This window comes from Eschrichtius robustus, chromosome 3 (assembly GCF_028021215.1).
Source record: "Eschrichtius robustus isolate mEscRob2 chromosome 3, mEscRob2.pri, whole genome shotgun sequence".
NCBI lineage: Eukaryota > Metazoa > Chordata > Mammalia > Artiodactyla > Eschrichtiidae > Eschrichtius > Eschrichtius robustus.
This window is the reverse complement of record NC_090826.1, coordinates 100,399,175-100,416,771: the sequence shown is the minus strand read 5'-3', so window position 1 is coordinate 100,416,771 and position 17,597 is coordinate 100,399,175. Positions and strand designations below refer to the sequence as shown.

General features: G+C 35.9%; 1 protein-coding gene across 1 annotated transcript in view; it reads left to right on the top strand.

The window, feature by feature from the left end:
- The window catches only part of PHTF1 (putative homeodomain transcription factor 1), a 61,143-nt gene that overhangs the window by 32,194 nt on the left and 11,352 nt on the right, over positions 1-17,597 (top strand). The window contains exons 11-15 of the mRNA XM_068540543.1: positions 1,525-1,746; positions 4,577-4,705; positions 5,100-5,372; positions 6,153-6,284; positions 7,043-7,129. Of these exons, the coding sequence (XP_068396644.1) occupies positions 1,525-1,746; positions 4,577-4,705; positions 5,100-5,372; positions 6,153-6,284; positions 7,043-7,129 (843 nt within the window). The remainder of the gene's footprint in view (positions 1-1,524; positions 1,747-4,576; positions 4,706-5,099; positions 5,373-6,152; positions 6,285-7,042; positions 7,130-17,597) is intronic.

The following is a 17,597-nucleotide window of genomic DNA, read 5'->3' as shown; positions in this document are numbered from 1 at the left end:
TGACAAGGCAGCTGGGGTTGTGGAAAAACTTTCATATCTATGTTTGTACCGCAGGAGAGCTGCAGTGTCCATCCTTTTCACAGCCTGATGACCCTTTTCCCTGTTTGGCTGGGCCCTGGACGTGACTAGGTCTACAGTCAAGCTCACAACATTTAGAGTAGAGGGCATTTGGGTGTGTCAGTAGGCCCAGCCACACCTGCACCCAGAGTGGGCCCTCTGGATGTGCTTGCAGGAGTCACCCCATCCCAGGGCACCTCACTTGAACGACCCCATGACTTGGCAGTAACTTCTCAGAGGGAGTCCTCTTTGATAGTCTGTTAGAGAGTCATCAGAGTTTCACATTTAACCATGAAAATGTGTTATTGTTATGTGAAGTCTTGTCAACATAGTGATCGGTGTGTGAAAGCTTGCCAGCCATCACCATAGGTAACTTGTTTTCATTTTATTTCAGATATATAGTTGTTTTGTTTTGGTTTTTTTTTGAAATACAGGTAAATATTTTATTATAAAATACCTTTTACTGCAACAATATGGATGAATTTCAGAAATATAATGTTGTAAAAGTAGTCAAACATAAAAAAATAGCTATTTTCAGATTTCACCTCTAACAAAGTACAAAACTGAAGTTAATCTATGCTCTTAGTAGTCATAATGGTTGTTAGCCTTGAAAGGGAATAGCACAGAAATAGGGGCAGGAGAACTAGTAATGCTTTGTTCATTGATTTTGGTGCTGATTACACAGACATGTTTCATTTGTGAAAAATTTATCCACCTATAAACTTATGCACACATATTTAAGAATGCTGTATTTCAAAAACTGTTAAAATAAGAACATATTCATCTAAAACACAGAAATCACAATGAAAAAAACTAAAAAAAAAAAAAAAATTAATTTCATGACCCAAAAACTGTCACTTCATTTTTTAAAAAATTTTAAGGCTTTACAGATTTTGTAGTTATAAAATTAATGTAAGGATGTTGTAAAAACTCAAATGAAGAAGTATATTTAGTAAAAAGCAACCATTTCCACTTACTGCCTCCCTTCCCAGTATAATGAATCCTTCACTGTTCCCCACATCCCCAGATTGAACCCATGCTGTCTAGAGGGTGGTTATAGTTCCACATATTTATTTTCCTTTGCATAAGAGAGCATACTATATATTTAAACATATAACATATCATTTAAAAAACATAAATAGGAAAATTTGTTCTGAGTTTTTTTTTTTTATCTTGTAGGTCTTGCCTTATCAGTACATAAGACAATACCTCATTCTGTTGAACATCTGCAGAATATTCCAGTTTATGAAGGAATTTATTAAAATGTGTGAAATTATGACTACTTAATTTGTTTCCAGTTTTTCATTATTAAAAGCAATTCAGAAAAATCCTTGTAGATAGATGGGTTTATCCACTCAGGTTGCCATAACAGAATACCACAGGCTGGGTAGCTTAAACAACAGAAATTTTATATAGTTGTTTTTAAAAAGGAATAAAAAAAATATTTGTTTTTGTTTTCCCTTAAAGGGCTGTAGATCTGGCGCAAGTGGTGGTTCTCGAAGCCTCAACATGTTGAGAAGAGACTCGGAGAGCACCCGTCATGACTCGGAGACAGAGGATATGTTATGGGATGACCTGCTGCACGGCCCTGAGTGCCGGTCGTCTGTCACCAGTGACAGTGAGGGGGCCCACGTGAACTCCCTTCACTCAGGGACCAAACGTGACCCCAAAGAGGATGTTTTTCAGCAGGTCTGTAAAGGTGATGGTAATAATAGCTGATGTTTACTGTGTACTTACCGTGTGCCAGGCACTGTATTATCTCATTTAACTCTACAATAACCCTGTAAGGTGGACACTATTATTATCCCTATTTAGAGATGAGGAAATTGAGCATAGTTTGTAAGTGAAGATATTGGAATTAGAATTCAGGGGGAAGCACTGTTGAATTCCCCTAACCTAAATGTTTCTTCCTAGGACTTTTTCTCATTATTTTCCTTAGAATGACCCTTAATGTTCATTTTATATGAGCAGGGTACATTGTTTGGTGTAGTAAACTCATATTATATTTTCATAGACATAGCAGTATTATATATGAATTACTAGGAGATGGCATTGCTTGCTTCTCTAATAATGTATAAAGCAAGTGATGCTTTTAATTTTAGGTTTTCTGTTAATATCGTAAAATCAGATAGCCTGGGAATGGGGATTCATTCTTTAGAAGGTTATTTCAACCTTCCAATCAATATAGGAATTCATTCTACATCTGCAGAAATTTTTCTACTACCTATCATGTAGTAACAATAGTTCCTACTTCTTAGAAATATTGTGATATATCTAATGAGATAATACAAAGTGCTTAGCACAATGCTTGGCAAAGAGTAAGCACCCACGACATGTTGGCATGGTTATTATTATCCCCATCAGACAATCAGTTAGTCTCTGCTTAAATACTTGTGGAGCTGGAGTGATTGTTATTTCATGAGCTTTTTCCACTGCTGGATAGATTAAATGATTAAGAAGCGGTTCTCATATCAGCCTTTCATATGTTTAATGCCAATGATCATGATTCTTCTTAGTTTTATTTTTTCTTTAGCCTAAATATTTCCACAATGACTTAATAAATAGTGGGTGATGGATATTCATTTGTTTAATTATTGAATTTTCTTGATTCTAAGATACCATTGATTTAGGTTACACATTTTAATGAAAAAAATTCTGCTTCATTAAATGTATACAGTTTTCAAAAACTAACTAGAAACAACATACATTTTATTATTAAAGTTTTAAGCTTTTTCCTCCAATTTTGCTATCAAAGTTTGTATCTAAATATTCTTTACATTCAGTCTGAAGACTCATCTAAATTACCTTAGCCCTTGGTAATTATGAATAGCATCATGATGATTTTCACCTCCTTTGCACTTTTGGGATTTATAGGATAATTTTAAGGCATATGTAAGAATAACTAGGTAAGATGAAACTCACTATGTTAAACGGAATTCATCATTTCCCAATTCTCCCACCTAACCTATTCTTCTTTTATTCCCCATATTTCTAAATGTCACCACTAACCACCCAAGTTAGAAACCTTGGGGCCATTCTTGACCCCGCCCCCCATGCTTCCAATCAGTCATCACATTTTCTTGATTCTGCTGTATAATACATACATCTGCCCACCTGTGTCCACACTGCTTGGTGCAGACCACCATCAGCCCTCGTCTGGATCCTTACAACAGCTTCTCTAGGCTTGCTCCCCTTCGTTTCGTTTTCCACACTGCAGCCAGAATGATCCTTCTAAAATACAAATCTGATGCCATTCCCCTTACAATCCTTTAATTGCTTTTTTTTTCCATTCTGGATTATTTCTTTCTGTTCCTTTATTTGCTCTGATGACAGTCTTGCATGGTATAGTTTAACTCCACTAAACTTCTTTCAGTTTCCTCATGTACTTCTGGATCTTTACACAAACTGGTTTATTTGCCTGGAACACACTTTTCTCCAATACCCATTCCTTCGTCTCACTCTTTTTTACTTTTCGGGTCTTGGCTTGAGTGATACTCTCTTAGGAAGCCTTTTCTATATGCTCCTAAAGCATTCTTTCCTTCCCTTATCATACCGCACAGTAACTTTATTTAATCATGTCTCCATAAGTCTGTACGCTGTGATGTCAAGGACTACATCTGTCTTGTTCTTTATTATATCCATAGTACCTCTTACATAGTAGCTGCTTAATAAATATTTTTTTGGCTAAATCAATTAATAAATCCATAAATGTGCATCAGCATTATGTTAAGCATTATTGTAGAAGGAGAAGAAATACACCAGATGGTTGTTTTTTAGTAACTTATATATGTGTTTGGGAACAAGATGATTTTATGGGAAATAGAGGACACAATAAAAGCAGCATATAATTAGATGCAAATTTATCTGATATAGACTGTAAGGGTTTTTAATTTCAGAGAAAGGCAACATGAGTGAGGCTTGTGGCCATCAGAGAGGACATGTTGGTGAAATGGGACTTGAGTTGGTACTCGAAGAATAAGACATGATACAGCAGAGGAAAATACGGGGCTGTTTTTATCTCGACCTTTTCCTCTTGAGCTTACTATGCTTTTCGGTGTCCTGATTAGACCAGAGAAAGGTTTACCTTCTCAGTCATTCCTGTGATGTCTTAAGACCTGTTAGCACCTCTCCCGCGTAACTTCCTACTATCCCTGGTCTAGTCATGATGCTGTAGAAATGCTTTCCTTCTTGATATCCCATTAATACACCAAGCTTATCCTCACTTCCATACATTTAGAGAGGGAAGCAACCTTGGAGATCATGTAATCCTACCTCCCATCATTATAGGAGACACTTAACCTCTCTCCAGGTAAGAAATTGTTTTCGTGAAAAAAACAAAACAAAACCCAGAAACCAGCATCATGGAAGTGGTAATTGCAGTGATGAGCTTTGTGAGGGGGAGAATAGGATGACAAGGCTGAACCCTGGCAAATGTGGCCCAGGAGCTAGACAAAGGGAAAAAAATCTAATGGAGGAAATAAAGAAGGAGTGGATGGAAATATTTATTTTCTCTTCTCAGAACCATTTATTCTGGCTTCAGAACTCAAGTCCTGCCTCTGATCGAGTTAGTGCAATAATCTGGGAAGGGAATGAGTGCAAAAAGATGGATATGTCTGTGTTGGAAATAAGTGGTATCATCATGAGCAGGGTAAGGTTTAATACGTTTTTGGATTTTTAGAAAAATCTATTTAATGATCAGCAGCTATTTCATAGAATGTATTTAATGATCAAAACGTTGACTCTGCTTTTGAAACACAAGTATGTGTATCTTAAATTTTGTAGTCAGTCTTCACTAGGTAGTATATTTTTTTATTTGTTACAGAGGTCTCTGTGAGCATGATCAATTGTTCAGGTAGACTCTACAAATATTCCTTATCTCATTCAAGCCTAAAAGTCATAAATCTGTACATCATTTTTATTTGTATTTCTTTTAGATTTAAAACAGATTTAGTTTCTAATCATCTAAATAGTATTTGATAAATACTGCTTCACAACTCCATTTAGCTGTGCAGTAATGATGCATATTTTAACTTAATTCCCAGGTTAATGCGTATCAGCAAGGAGTGGGTTATCAGATGCTGGGAAATGTCGTCACCATCGGATTAGCATTTTTCCCTTTTTTACATCGACTGTTCCGAGAGAAGAGCCTTGACCAGCTAAAGTCCATCTCAGCTGAGGAGATCTTGACTCTCTTTTGTGGGGCACCACCTGTTACACCTATTATTATTTTGTCTATAATTAATTTTTTTGAACGACTGTGTCTTACTTGGATGTTTTTTTTCATGATGTGTGTGGCGGAGAGAACATACAAACAGGTCGGTAGTCAATTAAGTAAAATTTCTTACCTCTGCTTTTGTATATGGTATTCTGTTGAGTTGCTTTTGTTCTCTTGATTTGTTCTCTCTCCGGAAGTTAACATGGGCAATGGAGGCTTGATAAGTGAACTTTTGGTATTTGTGGGTTTAACACTTGTGATACTGATTATTCACAAATGACATGCTGTAATCTGAAATTTTGCTGAGCCTACTCGTAGGAGTAAGTGGCTGAGCCAGTGAGTGAGCCTAGCTGATTGCTTAGCGCCTGCACCTCAATGTGCCCTTGATGTTTTGTATATGTAGCATATGTAGTAATTACCAAAGTGAAAATGTTTCTGTGAAAAATGGCCAAGTGAGAAATAAATTTATTGAAATTTGATAAGAGTTTGGGATTGAGGGCTTAATGTATCGGTGATATGTGCAAAAAATGTGGTTTTGAATGGAAATGTAATTTGGGAGTAAGCTAGAATTTTGTATAAACATTTGAGTTTGTGAAGGTGGGGATTCACAAAGGTCTCCAAGGTATATTCCTTGAAAATGTGAAGAGTGTAGCATGTTGTGAAGAAGTATATTACTACATAATGTGCTTTGCAAGCGACAGGTTAATGAGCTATTAACAATGTTTTTTCACTGCCTGTCTTAGTGACCACTGATTAGAACTTGATCCTTTTAATATTTTTTATATGCTGGGAATATTGTTTACAATTATGTAAATATACACACAGTGACACATGTGTACATTTCACTTTGTGGTTTGTTTTTTTTTTTAACCTCCTCTAGAGATTTTTATTTGCAAAACTCTTCAGCCATATTACTTCTGCCAGGAAAGCTAGGAAATATGAAATACCTCATTTCAGACTTAAAAAGGTGGAGAACATTAAGATATGGTTATCATTGCGTTCCTTTCTGAAGGTGAGTTTTAGCTGACTAACCATGGAATATCTGCAATAATACACAGAAAACATGCTCACTGAAATTTTTGGTGGCAGATACTCAGTAGGCAGGGTAGTTCTATGTACTGGACAGACATCAGTTGCTGACAGACTTGCTGGACACCAAGTTGGGAGTGATCTATCTGCAGAGCTGTTAGAGCTAAGTAAATAAGAGCTTAGAAGGGGAAAAGAAAATTTAAATTCCTAGGGCAGAGTGATAAATTGAATATCTCATCTTTTTCTGACTTTTGGGGGGAATATTCCAGCTGAAAATATGTTCGTGAATCAATCACACCCTTAATTTGAATGGCATGGATCTCAGAGCTTAATTAAAGTCGAATATGTCCAAAATATGTTAAAATCCTGTGTCAGAAAGAGAAAAACAAATATCGTTTATTAACGCATGTATGTGGAACCTAGAAAAATGGTACAGATGAACCGGTTTGCAGGGCAAAAGTTGCGACACAGATGTAGAGAACAAACGTATGGACACCAAGGGGGGAAAACCGCGGTGGGGTGGGGATGGTGGTGTGCTGAATTGGGCGATTGGGATTGACATGTATACACTGATGTGTATAAAATTGATGACTGATTAAAAAAAAAAATCCTGTGTCAGAAACGTCTTATAAATGTTCATTTTCATGCCAATATAGTAAGATTGGGAGTGTGAATGATGTGAGGGCCGTTGCCGTCTCTGGCGGTGACCTAAAACGCTAACCTACACATCTCACTCCACAGAGACGGGGCCCGCAGCGATCAGTGGATGTGGTTGTGTCTTCTGTCTTCCTACTGACACTTTCCATTGCTTTCATTTGTTGTGCCCAGGTAAGAGTTTCAGATCGATTTCACTGGAAAATGGAATATAGAGCTCACTTTCTGTTTTAAATCAGTTCACCGTGTTTAAGTGTGTGTGTGTGTGTATGTGTGTGTATGTATAGACGACGGACATTTGTATCTCACAGCTCTGGGAACTGGGGAGTCCAAGGTCGAGGTGCCAGCATGGTTATGTTGAAGTATATATGTTTTTAATGTGTCTACATTTCTTTTGCTAGTTTGAATACTTGTTAATTTTTCTAACTTTATTTTTAATTAAAAAAAATTATTTTATTTTATTTATTTATTTTTGGCTGCGTTGGGTCTTTGTTGCTGCGTGCGGGCTTTCTCTAGTTGCGGCGAGTGGGGGCTACTCTTGGTTGCAGTGCACGGGCTTCTCATTGCAGTGGCTTCTCTTGTTGCAGAGCATGGGCTCTAGGAGCGCGGGCTTCAGTAGTTGCAGCACGCGGGCTCAGTAGTTGTGGCTTGCAGGCTCTAGAGCGCAGGCTCAGTAGTTGTGGCACACAGGCTTAGTTGCTCCGTGGCATGTGGGATCTTCCTGGACCAAGGATCAAACCCGTGTCCCCTGCATTGGCAGGTGGATTCTTAACCACTGTGCCACAAGGGAAGTCCTTTTCTAACTTTTGAAATGAGAATAAAGATAATTTTTAGTCCTTTAAGACTCTAAGATCATGGTAATTTAATTTTAATTGGCAATTTTTGATTGTTAATAAAGCTATATACCATTATGGATACAAAATGGTGATTTTCCAACTCCATCATTTCTTCTAATTTTATTAGTTGTCACTCTAAAGTAGACTTCTTCTTTTTTCTCATTTATTTATTCATTCATTCATTTATTATGCTATGGACTCCTGTGTTCTTATTTTTATCCAGTGGAGTATAAAGTATTACTATGTTTGTTTTGATGCCTAAATTGTCCCAGATTTGGCCAGTGAGAGACCCTTAAAGCCCCTTCCTGTGTTCTTTTGACAGGTCCCTGTATCTTTATTTATTTATTTATTTTGGTACTTCTGTGTTTTCTTTGTTACAAGAAGTTACAGCCTTATCCTGTACTTTTCCATTGATTGAATTTTAACTTAATTCTGCTATGGTCAGAGAACATGCTCTGAATGTGTTCAGTCCTTTGAAATATGTAGAATTGCTTTATTATCCAGTATTGCTTTATTATGTAGAATTGCTTTATTATCCAGTATTGCTTTATTATGTAGAATTGCTTTATTATCCAGTATTGCTTTATTATGTAGAATTGCTTTATTATCCGGTATATGTTTATCTTTATTATCCAGTATATGTTTATAATATATATATTACCAGTTTTATTAAATCTTCCATCAGCACTTTGAAAGAATTTGTAGCCCATTGTTTTGGAGAGCAGTGTTCTCTTTATATAAATTAACCCAAGTTTATTAGTTGTATTGCTGAAATTTCCTGTGTCCCTACTCATCTTTTTGGTTTGCTTATTCTGTCAGCCACTGAGAGAGGTGTGGTCAGGTCTGCTCCGATGGTGGATTTATCTTTTTCTCCTTTTATTTCTGTCAAGTTTTGCTTTATATGTTTTTAAGCAGTGTAACTGGGTGCATACAGAATTAGAATTGTTATCCATCTCCTTGGTGGATAGACTTTTATGTCCTTTATAGTTATTTTTTTTCTCAATCCAGGATGAGTTATTACATTTAGCTGTTATGTCTCTTTAATCTCCTTTAATCCTGAACAGTGTCAGGCTTTCTTTACCTTTCATGACCTTATAAAATATCTCTATTTCTAATGTTTCTTAACTTAAAGTCTACTCTATTTGATATTAATTTAACTACACCATCTGTCTTGATTAGTTTTTGTATGCAATATCTTTGTCTACCCTTTTTCATTTATTTTGTCTTTGTATAGTTCTATCTCTTATAATCAGCATATCCTTTTTTTGGTTGCTTGTTTCTTTTTCTTTCTTTTTTTTTTTTGCTGTTAAACTATCAAAGTGCTTTAATATCTTCAGTGATATGTTTTTTTCAATGCTGAAAAGTTATTTTATTAATTTATTTTGGTAACAGATCTGGGTTTATTACAAAATATATTTTCTTTTTGAGCTTTTTCCCTCTCTCTCTCTCTCTTTTTTATTGAAGTATAGTTGATTAACAATGTTGTGTTAGTTTCAGGTGTACAGCAAAGTGATTGAGTTATACACATATATGAATATATGTTATCTTCAGATTCTTTTCCCTTATAGGTTACTACAGAATATTGAGTATAGCTCCCTGTGATATATATACCATATCTTCTTTATCCATTCATCTGTCGATGGACATTTAGGTTGCTTCCATGTCTTGACTGTTGTAAATAGTGCTGCAGTGAACATTGGGGTGCATGTATCTTTTTGAATTACAGTTTTGTCTGGATATATGCCCAGGAGTGGGATTGCAGGATCATATGGTAACTATTTTTAGTTTTTTAAGGAACCTCCATACTGTTCTCCATAGTGGCTGTATCAATTTACATTCCCACCAACAGTGCAAGAGGGTTCCCTTTTCTGCACACCCTCTCCAGCATTTATTATTTGTAGACTTTTTGATCATGGTCATTCTGACTGGAGTGAGGCGATACCTCATTGTAGACTTAATTTACATTTCTCTAATAATTAGTGATGTTGACCATCTTTTCATGTGCCTTTTGGCCATCTGTATGTCTTTTTTGGAGAAATGTCTACTTAGATCTTCTGCCCATTTTTTTATTGGGCTGTTTGGTTTTTTGTTATTCAGTTGTTTATATATTTTGGAAATTAATCCCTTGTCAGTCTCATCATTTACAAATATTTTCTCCCATTCTGTAGGTTGTCTTTTTGTTTTGTTTATGGTTTCCTTTGCTGTGCAAAAGCTTTTAAGTTTAATTAGGTCCCATTTGTTTATTTTTGTTTTTATTTCCATTCCTCTAGGAGGTGGGTCAAAAAAGATCTTGCTGTGATTTATGTCAAACAGTGTTCTGCCTATGTTTTCCTCTAGAAGTTTTATAGTATCCAGTCTTATGTTTAGGTCTTTAATCCATTTTGAATTTATCTTGTATATGATGTTAGAGAAATGTTCTAATTTCATTCTTTTACATGTAGCTGTCCAGTTTTCCCAGCACCACTTATTGAAGAGGCTGTCTTTTCTCCATTGTATATTCTTGCCTCCTTTGTCATAGATTAGGTGACCATAGGTGCATGGGTTTATCTCTGGGCTTTCTATCCTGTTCCACTGATCTATATTTCTGTTTCTGTGCCAGTACCATACTGTTTTGATGACTGTAGCTTTGTAGTATAATCTGAAGTCAGGGAGCCTGATTCCTCCAGCTTCGTTTTTCTTTCTCAAGATTGCTTTGGCTATTCAGGTTCTTTTGTGTTTCCATACAAATTAAAAATTTTTTTGTTCTAGTTCTGTGAAAAATGCCATTGGTATTTTGATGGGGATTGCACTGAATCTGTACATTGCCTTGAGTAGTATGGTTATATTAACAATATTAATTTTTCTAGCCTAAGAAACCGGTATATATATATCTTTCCATCTGTTTGTGTCTTCTTCAGTTTCTTTCATCAGTGTCTTAAAGTTTTTAGAGCACAGGTATTTAGCTCCCTTAAGTAGGTTTATTCCTAGGTATTTTATTCTTTTTGATGCAGTGGTAAATGGGATTGTTTCCTTAATTTCTCTTTCTGATCTTTAGTTGTTAGTGTATAGAAATGCAACAGATTTCTGTGTATTAATTTTGTATTCTGCAACTTTACTGAATTCATTGATGAGCTCTAGTAGTTTTCTGGTAGTGTCTTCAGGATTTTCTATGTATAGTATCATGTCATCTGCAAACAGTGACACTTTTACTTCTTCCTGTCCAATTTAGATTCCTTTTATATCTTTTTCTTCTCTAAATGCTGTGACTAGGACTTCCAAAAGTATATTGAATATAAGAGGTGAGATTGAGCACCCTTGTCTTGTTCCTGATTTTAGAGGAAATGCTTTCAGCTTTTCACTGTTGAGTATGATGTTAGCTGTGGGTTTGTCATATATGGCCTTTATTATGTTGAGGTATGTTCCCTCTATGCCCACTTTCTAGAGAGTTTTTAATCATTAGTGGATGTTAAATGTTGTCAAAAGCTTTTTCGGCATCTAATGAGATGATCATGTGGCTTTTATTCTTCAATTTGTTAATGTGGTGTATCACACTGATTGATTTGTAGATACTGAAAAATCCTTGCATCCCTGGGATAAATCCCACTTGATTATTTAATGTATTGTTGGATTCAGTTTGCTAGTATTTTGTTGAGGATTTTGCGTCTATGTTTATCAGTGATATTGTCCTGATTTTCTTTTTTTTGTGATACCTTTGTCTGGTCTTGGTATCAGGGTGATGATGGCTTCATAGAATGAGTTTGGAAGTGTTCCTTCCTCTGCAATTTTGGGAATAGTTTCAGAAGGGTAGGTGTTATCTCTTCTCTAAATGTTTGGTAGAATTCACCTGTGAAGCTATCTGGTCCTGGACTTTTGTTTTCTGGGAGTTTTAAAATCACAGATTCAATTTCAGTACTTGTGATCAGTCTGTTCATATTTTCTATTTCTTCCTGGTTCAATCTTGGTAGATTGTACCTTTCTAAGAATTTGTCCATTTCTTCTAGGTTGTCCATTTTATTGGTATATTGCTTGGAGTAGTCTCTCATTTCTAATTTATTGATTTGGGCCCTTTTCCTTTTTTTCTTGATGAGTCTGGCTAAAGGTTTATCAATTGTGTTTATCTTTTCTAGGAACCAGCTTTTGTTAATAGTTTTATCGATGTTTTCTATTGTTTTCTTAGTCTCTATTTCATTTATTTCTGCTCTGATCTTTATGATTCCTTTACTTCTACTAACTTTGGATTTTGTTTGTTCTTCTTTCTCTAGTTGCTTTAGATGTAAGGTTAGGTTGTTTATTTGAGATTTTTCTTGTTTCCTAAGGTAAGCTTGTATTGCTATAAACTTCCCTCTTAGAACTGCTTTTGCTGTGTCCCATAGGTTTTGGATCATCATGTTTTCATTTTCATTTGTCTCTAGCTATTTTTTTTAAATTTCCTCTTTGATTTCTTCAGTGATCCATTGGTTGTTTAATAGCATATTGTTTAGCCTGCACGTGTTCATGTTTTTTTCTTGTAGTTGATTTCTAATCTCATAGTGTTGTGGTCAGAAAAGATGCTTGATATAATTTCAGTTTTCTTAAGTTTACCAAGGCTTGCTTCGTGGCCCAGCATGTGATGTATCCTGAAGAATGTTCCATGTGCACTTGAAAAGAATGTGCATTCTGCTGCTTTCAGATGGAATACTCTATAAATATCAATTAAGTCCATCTAGTCTAATGTGTCATTTAAAGGCTGGATTTTATTATTGATCTTCTGTCTGGATGATCTGTCTATTGATATAAGTGAGATGTTAAAATCCCCCATTATTATTGTGTTACTGTCAATTCCTTTTTTTATGTCTGTTAACATTTGCCTTATATATTGAGGTGCTCCTATGTTGGGGACACATGAATTTACAATTATTACATCTTCTTCTTTGATTGATCCCTTGATAATTATGTAGTGTCCTCTTTGTCTCTTGTAACTGTCTTTATTTTAAAGTCTATTTTGTCTGATATAAGTATTGCTACTTCAGCTTTCTTTTGATTTCCATTTGCATGGAATACCTTTTTTTTAACATTTTTATTGGAGTATAGTTGCTTTACAATGGTGTGTTAGTTTCTTCTGTATAACAAAGTGAATCAGCTATACATATACATACATCCCCATATCCCCTCCCTCTTGTGTCTCCCCCTGACCTTCCCTATCCCACCCCTCTAGATGGACACAGAGCACCGAGCTGATCTCCCTGCGCTATTTGGCTGCTTCCCACTAGCTATGTGTTTTACATTCGGTAGTGTATGTATGTCAATGCCACTCTCTCACTTTGTCCCAGCTTACCCTTCCCCCTCCCCATGTCCTCAGGTCCATTCTCTACGTCTGCGTCTTTATTCCTGTCCTGCTCCTAAGTTCTTCAGAACCACTTTTTTTTTTTTAGATTCTATATATATGTGTTAGCATAAGGTATTTGTTTCTGAATTTCTGACTTACTTTACTCTGTTTGACAGTCTCTAGGTCCCTCTACCTCACTACAAATAACTCAATTTCTTTTTTTTTTATGGCCGAGTAATATTCCATTGTATATATGTGCCACATCTTCTTTATCCATTCATCTGTCGATGGGCATTTAGGTGCTTCCATGTCCTGGCTATTGTAAATAGTGCTGCAGTGAACATTGTGGTACATGACTCTTTTTGAATTATGGTTTTCTCAGGGTATATGCCCAGTACTGGGATTGCTGGGTCGTATGGTAGTTCTATATTAGTTTCTTGAGGAACCTCCATACTGTTCTCCATAGTGGCTGTATCAATTTACATTCCCACCAACAGTGCAAGAGGGTTCCCTTTTCTCCACACCCTCTCCAGCTTTTATTGTTTGTAGATTTTCTGATGATGCCCATTCTAACTGGTGTGAGGTGATACCTCATTGTAGTTTTGATTTGTATTTCTCTAATGATTAGTGATGTTGAGCATCCTGTCATGTGTCTGTTGGTAATCTGTATACCTTCTTTGGAGAAATGTCTGTTTAGGTCTTCTGCCCATTTTTGCATTGGGTTGTTTGTTTTTCTGATATTGAGCTGCATGAGCTGCTTCTATATTTTGGAGATTAATCCTTTGTCAGTCACTTCATTTCAAATATTTTCTCCCATTCTGAGGGTTGTCTTTTTGTCTTGTTTATGGTTTCCTTTGCTGTGCAAAAGCTTTGAAGTTTCATTAGGTCCCATTTGTTTATTTTTGTTTTTATTTCCATTTCTCTAGGAGGTGGGTCAAAAAGGATCTTGCCGTGATTTATGTCATGGAGTGTCCTGCCTATGTTTTCCTCTAAGAGTTTTATATTGTCTGGCCTTACATTTAGGTCTTTAATCCATTTTGAGTTTATTTTTGTGTATGGTGTTAGGGAGTGTTCTAATTTCATTCTTTTACATGTAGCTGTCCAGTTTTCCCAGCACCACTTATTGAAGAGACTGTCTTTTCTCCATTGTATATTCTTGCCTCCTTTACCAAAGATAAGGTGACCATATGTGCTTGGGTTTATCTCTGAGCTTTCTATCCTGTTCCATTGATCCATATTTCTGTTTTTGTGCCAGTACCATACTGTCTTGATTACTGTAGCTTTGTAGTATAGTCTGAAGTCAGGGAGCCTGATTCCTGCAGCTCCGTTTTTCTTTCTCAAGATTGCTTTGGCTCTTTGGGGTCTTTTGTGTTTCCATACAAATTGTGCAAGTTTTTGTTCTAGTTCTGTGAAAAGTGCCATTGGTAGTTTGATAGGGATCACATTGAATCTGTAGATTGCTTTGGGTAGTATAGTCATTTTCACAATGTTGATTCTTCCAGTCCAGGAACATGGTATATCTCTCCATCTGTTTGTATCATCTTTAATTTCTTTCCTCAGTGTCTTATAGTTTTCTGCATACAGGTCTTTTGTCTCCTTAGGTAGGTTTATTCCTAGGTATTATATTCTTTTTGTTGCAATGGTAATTGGGAGTGTTTCCTTAATTTCTCTTTCAGATTTTTCATCATTAGTGTATAGAAATGCAAGAGATTTCTGTGCATTAATTTTGTATCCTGCTACTTTACCAAATTCATTGATTAGCTCTATTAGTTTTCTGGTAACATCTTTAGGATTCCCTATGTATAGTATCATGTCATCTGCAAACAGTGACAGTTTTACCTCCTCTTTTCCAATTTGGATTCCTTTTATTTCTTTTTCTTATTTCTTTTTCTTCTCTGACTGCTGTGGCTAAAACTTCCAAAACTATATTGAATAATAGTTGTGAGTGTGGACAACCTTGTCTTGTTCCTGATCTTAGTGGAAATGGCTTCATTTTTTCACCATTGATAACAAAGTTGGCTGTGGGTTTGTCATATATGGCCTTTATTATGTTGAGGTAAGTTCCCACTATGCCTACTTTCTGGAGGGTTTTTATCATAAATGGGTGTTGAATTTTGTCGAAAGCTTTTTCTGCATCTATTGAGATGATCATATGGTTTTTCTCCTTCAATTTGTTAATACGGTTTATCACATTGATTTACGTATATTGAAGAATCCTTGCATTCCTGGGAATAAACCCCACTTGGTCATGGTGTATGATCCTTTTAATGTGCTGTTGGAGTCTGTTTGCTAGTATTTTGTTGAGGATTTTTGCATCTATGTTCATCAGTGATATTGGCCTGTGCTTTTCTTTTTTTGTGACATCTTTCTCTGGTTTTGGTATCAGGGTGATGGTGGCCTCGTAGAATGAGTCTGGGAGTGTTCCTCCCTCTGCAATATTTTGGAAGAGTTTGAGAAGGATAGGTGCTAACTCTTCTCTGAATGTTTGATAGAATTCGCCTGTGAAGCCATCTGGTCCTGGGCTTTTTGTTTGTTGTAAGATTTTTAATCACAGTTTCAATTTCAGTAGTTGTGATTGGTCTGTTCATATTTTCTATTTCTTCCTGGTTCAGTCTCAGGAGGTTGTGCTTTTCTAAAAATTTGTCCATTACTTCCAGGTTGTCCATTTTATTGGCATAGAGTTGCTTGTAGTAATCTCTCATGATCCTTTGTATTTCTGCAGTGTCAGTTGTTACTTCTCCTTTTTCATTTCTAATTCTATTTGTTTGAGTCTTCTCACTTTTTTTCTTGATGAGTCTGGCTAATGGTTTATCAATTTTGTTTATCTTCTCAAAGAACCAGCTTTTAGTTTTATTGATCTTTGCTATTGTTTCCTTCATTTCTTTTTCATTTATTTCTGATCTGATCTTTATGATTTCTTTCCTTCTGCTAATTTTGGGGTTTTCTTGTCCTTCTTTCTCTAATTGCTTTAGGTGTAAGGTTAGTTTGTTTATTTGAGATGTTTCTTGTTTCTTGAGGTAGGATTGTATTGGTATAAACTTCCCTCTTAGAGCTGCTTTTGCTGCATCCCATAGGTTTTGGGGCATCGTGTTTTTATTGTCATTTGTTTCTAGGTATTTTTTGATTTCCTCTTTGATTTCTTCAGTGATCTCTTGGTTATTTAATAGTTTATTGTTTAGCCTCCATGTGTTTGTGTTATTTACAGATTTTTTCCTGTTATTGATATCTCGTCTCATAGCATTGTGGTTGGGAAAGATACTTGATACGATTTCAATTTTCTTAAATTTACGAAGGCTTGATTCGTGACCCAAGATATGATCTATCCTGGAGAATGTTCCATGAGCACTTGAGAAGAAAGTGTATACTGTTGTTTTTGGATGGAATGTCCTATAAATATCAATTAAGTCCATCTTGTTTAATGTGTCATTTAAAGCTTGTGTTTCCTTATTTATTTTCATTTTGGATGATCTGTCCATTGGTGAAAGCGGGGTGTTAAAGTCCCCTACTATGATTGCGTTACTGTCGATTTCCCCTTTTATGGCTGTTAGCATTTGCCTTATGTATTGAGGTGCTCTTATGTTGGGTGCGTAAATATTTACTATTGTTATATCTTCTTCTTGGATTGATCCCTTGATCATTATGTAGTGTCCTTCTTTGTCTCTTGTAATAGTCTTTATTTTAAAGTCTGTTTTGTCTGATACGAGAATTGCTACTCCAGCTTTCTTTTGATTTCCATTTGCATGGAATATCTTTTTCCATCCCCTCATTTTCAGTCTTTATGTGTCCCTAGGTCTGAAGTGGGTCTCTTGTAGACAGCATATGTATGAGTCTTGTTTTTGTATCCATTCAGCCAGTCTGTGTATTTTGGTTGGAGCATTTAATCCATTTACATTTAAGGTAGTTATCGATATGTATGTTCCTATGACCATTTTCTTAATTGTTTTGGGTTTGTTATTGTAAGTTGTTTTCTTCTCTTGTGTTTTCTGCCTAGAGAAGTTCGTTAAGCATTTGTTGTAGAGCTGGTTTGGTGGTGCTGAATTCTCTTAGCTCTTGCTTGTCTGTAAAGGTTTCAATTTCTCCGTCGAATCTGAATGAGATCCTTGCTGGGTAGAGTAAACTTGGTTGGAGGTTTTTCCCTTTCATCCCTTTAAATATGTGCTGCCACTCCCTTCTGGCCTGCAGAGTTTCTGCTGAAAGATCAGCTGTTAACCTTATGGGGATTCCCTTGTATGGTATTTGTTGTCTTTCCCTTGCTGCTTTAAATATTTTTTTCTTTGTATTTAATTTTTAATAGTTTGATTAACATGTGTCTTGGCGTGTTTCTCCTTGGTTTTATCCTGTATGGGACCATCTGCACTTCTTGGACTTGATTGACTATTTCCTTACCCATATTAGGGAAGTTTTCAACTATAATCTCTTCATATAGTTTCTCAGTCCCTTTCTTTTTCTCTTCTTCTTCTGGGACCCCTATAATTCGAATATTGGTGCATTTAACATTCTCCCAGAGGCCTGTGAGGTTGTT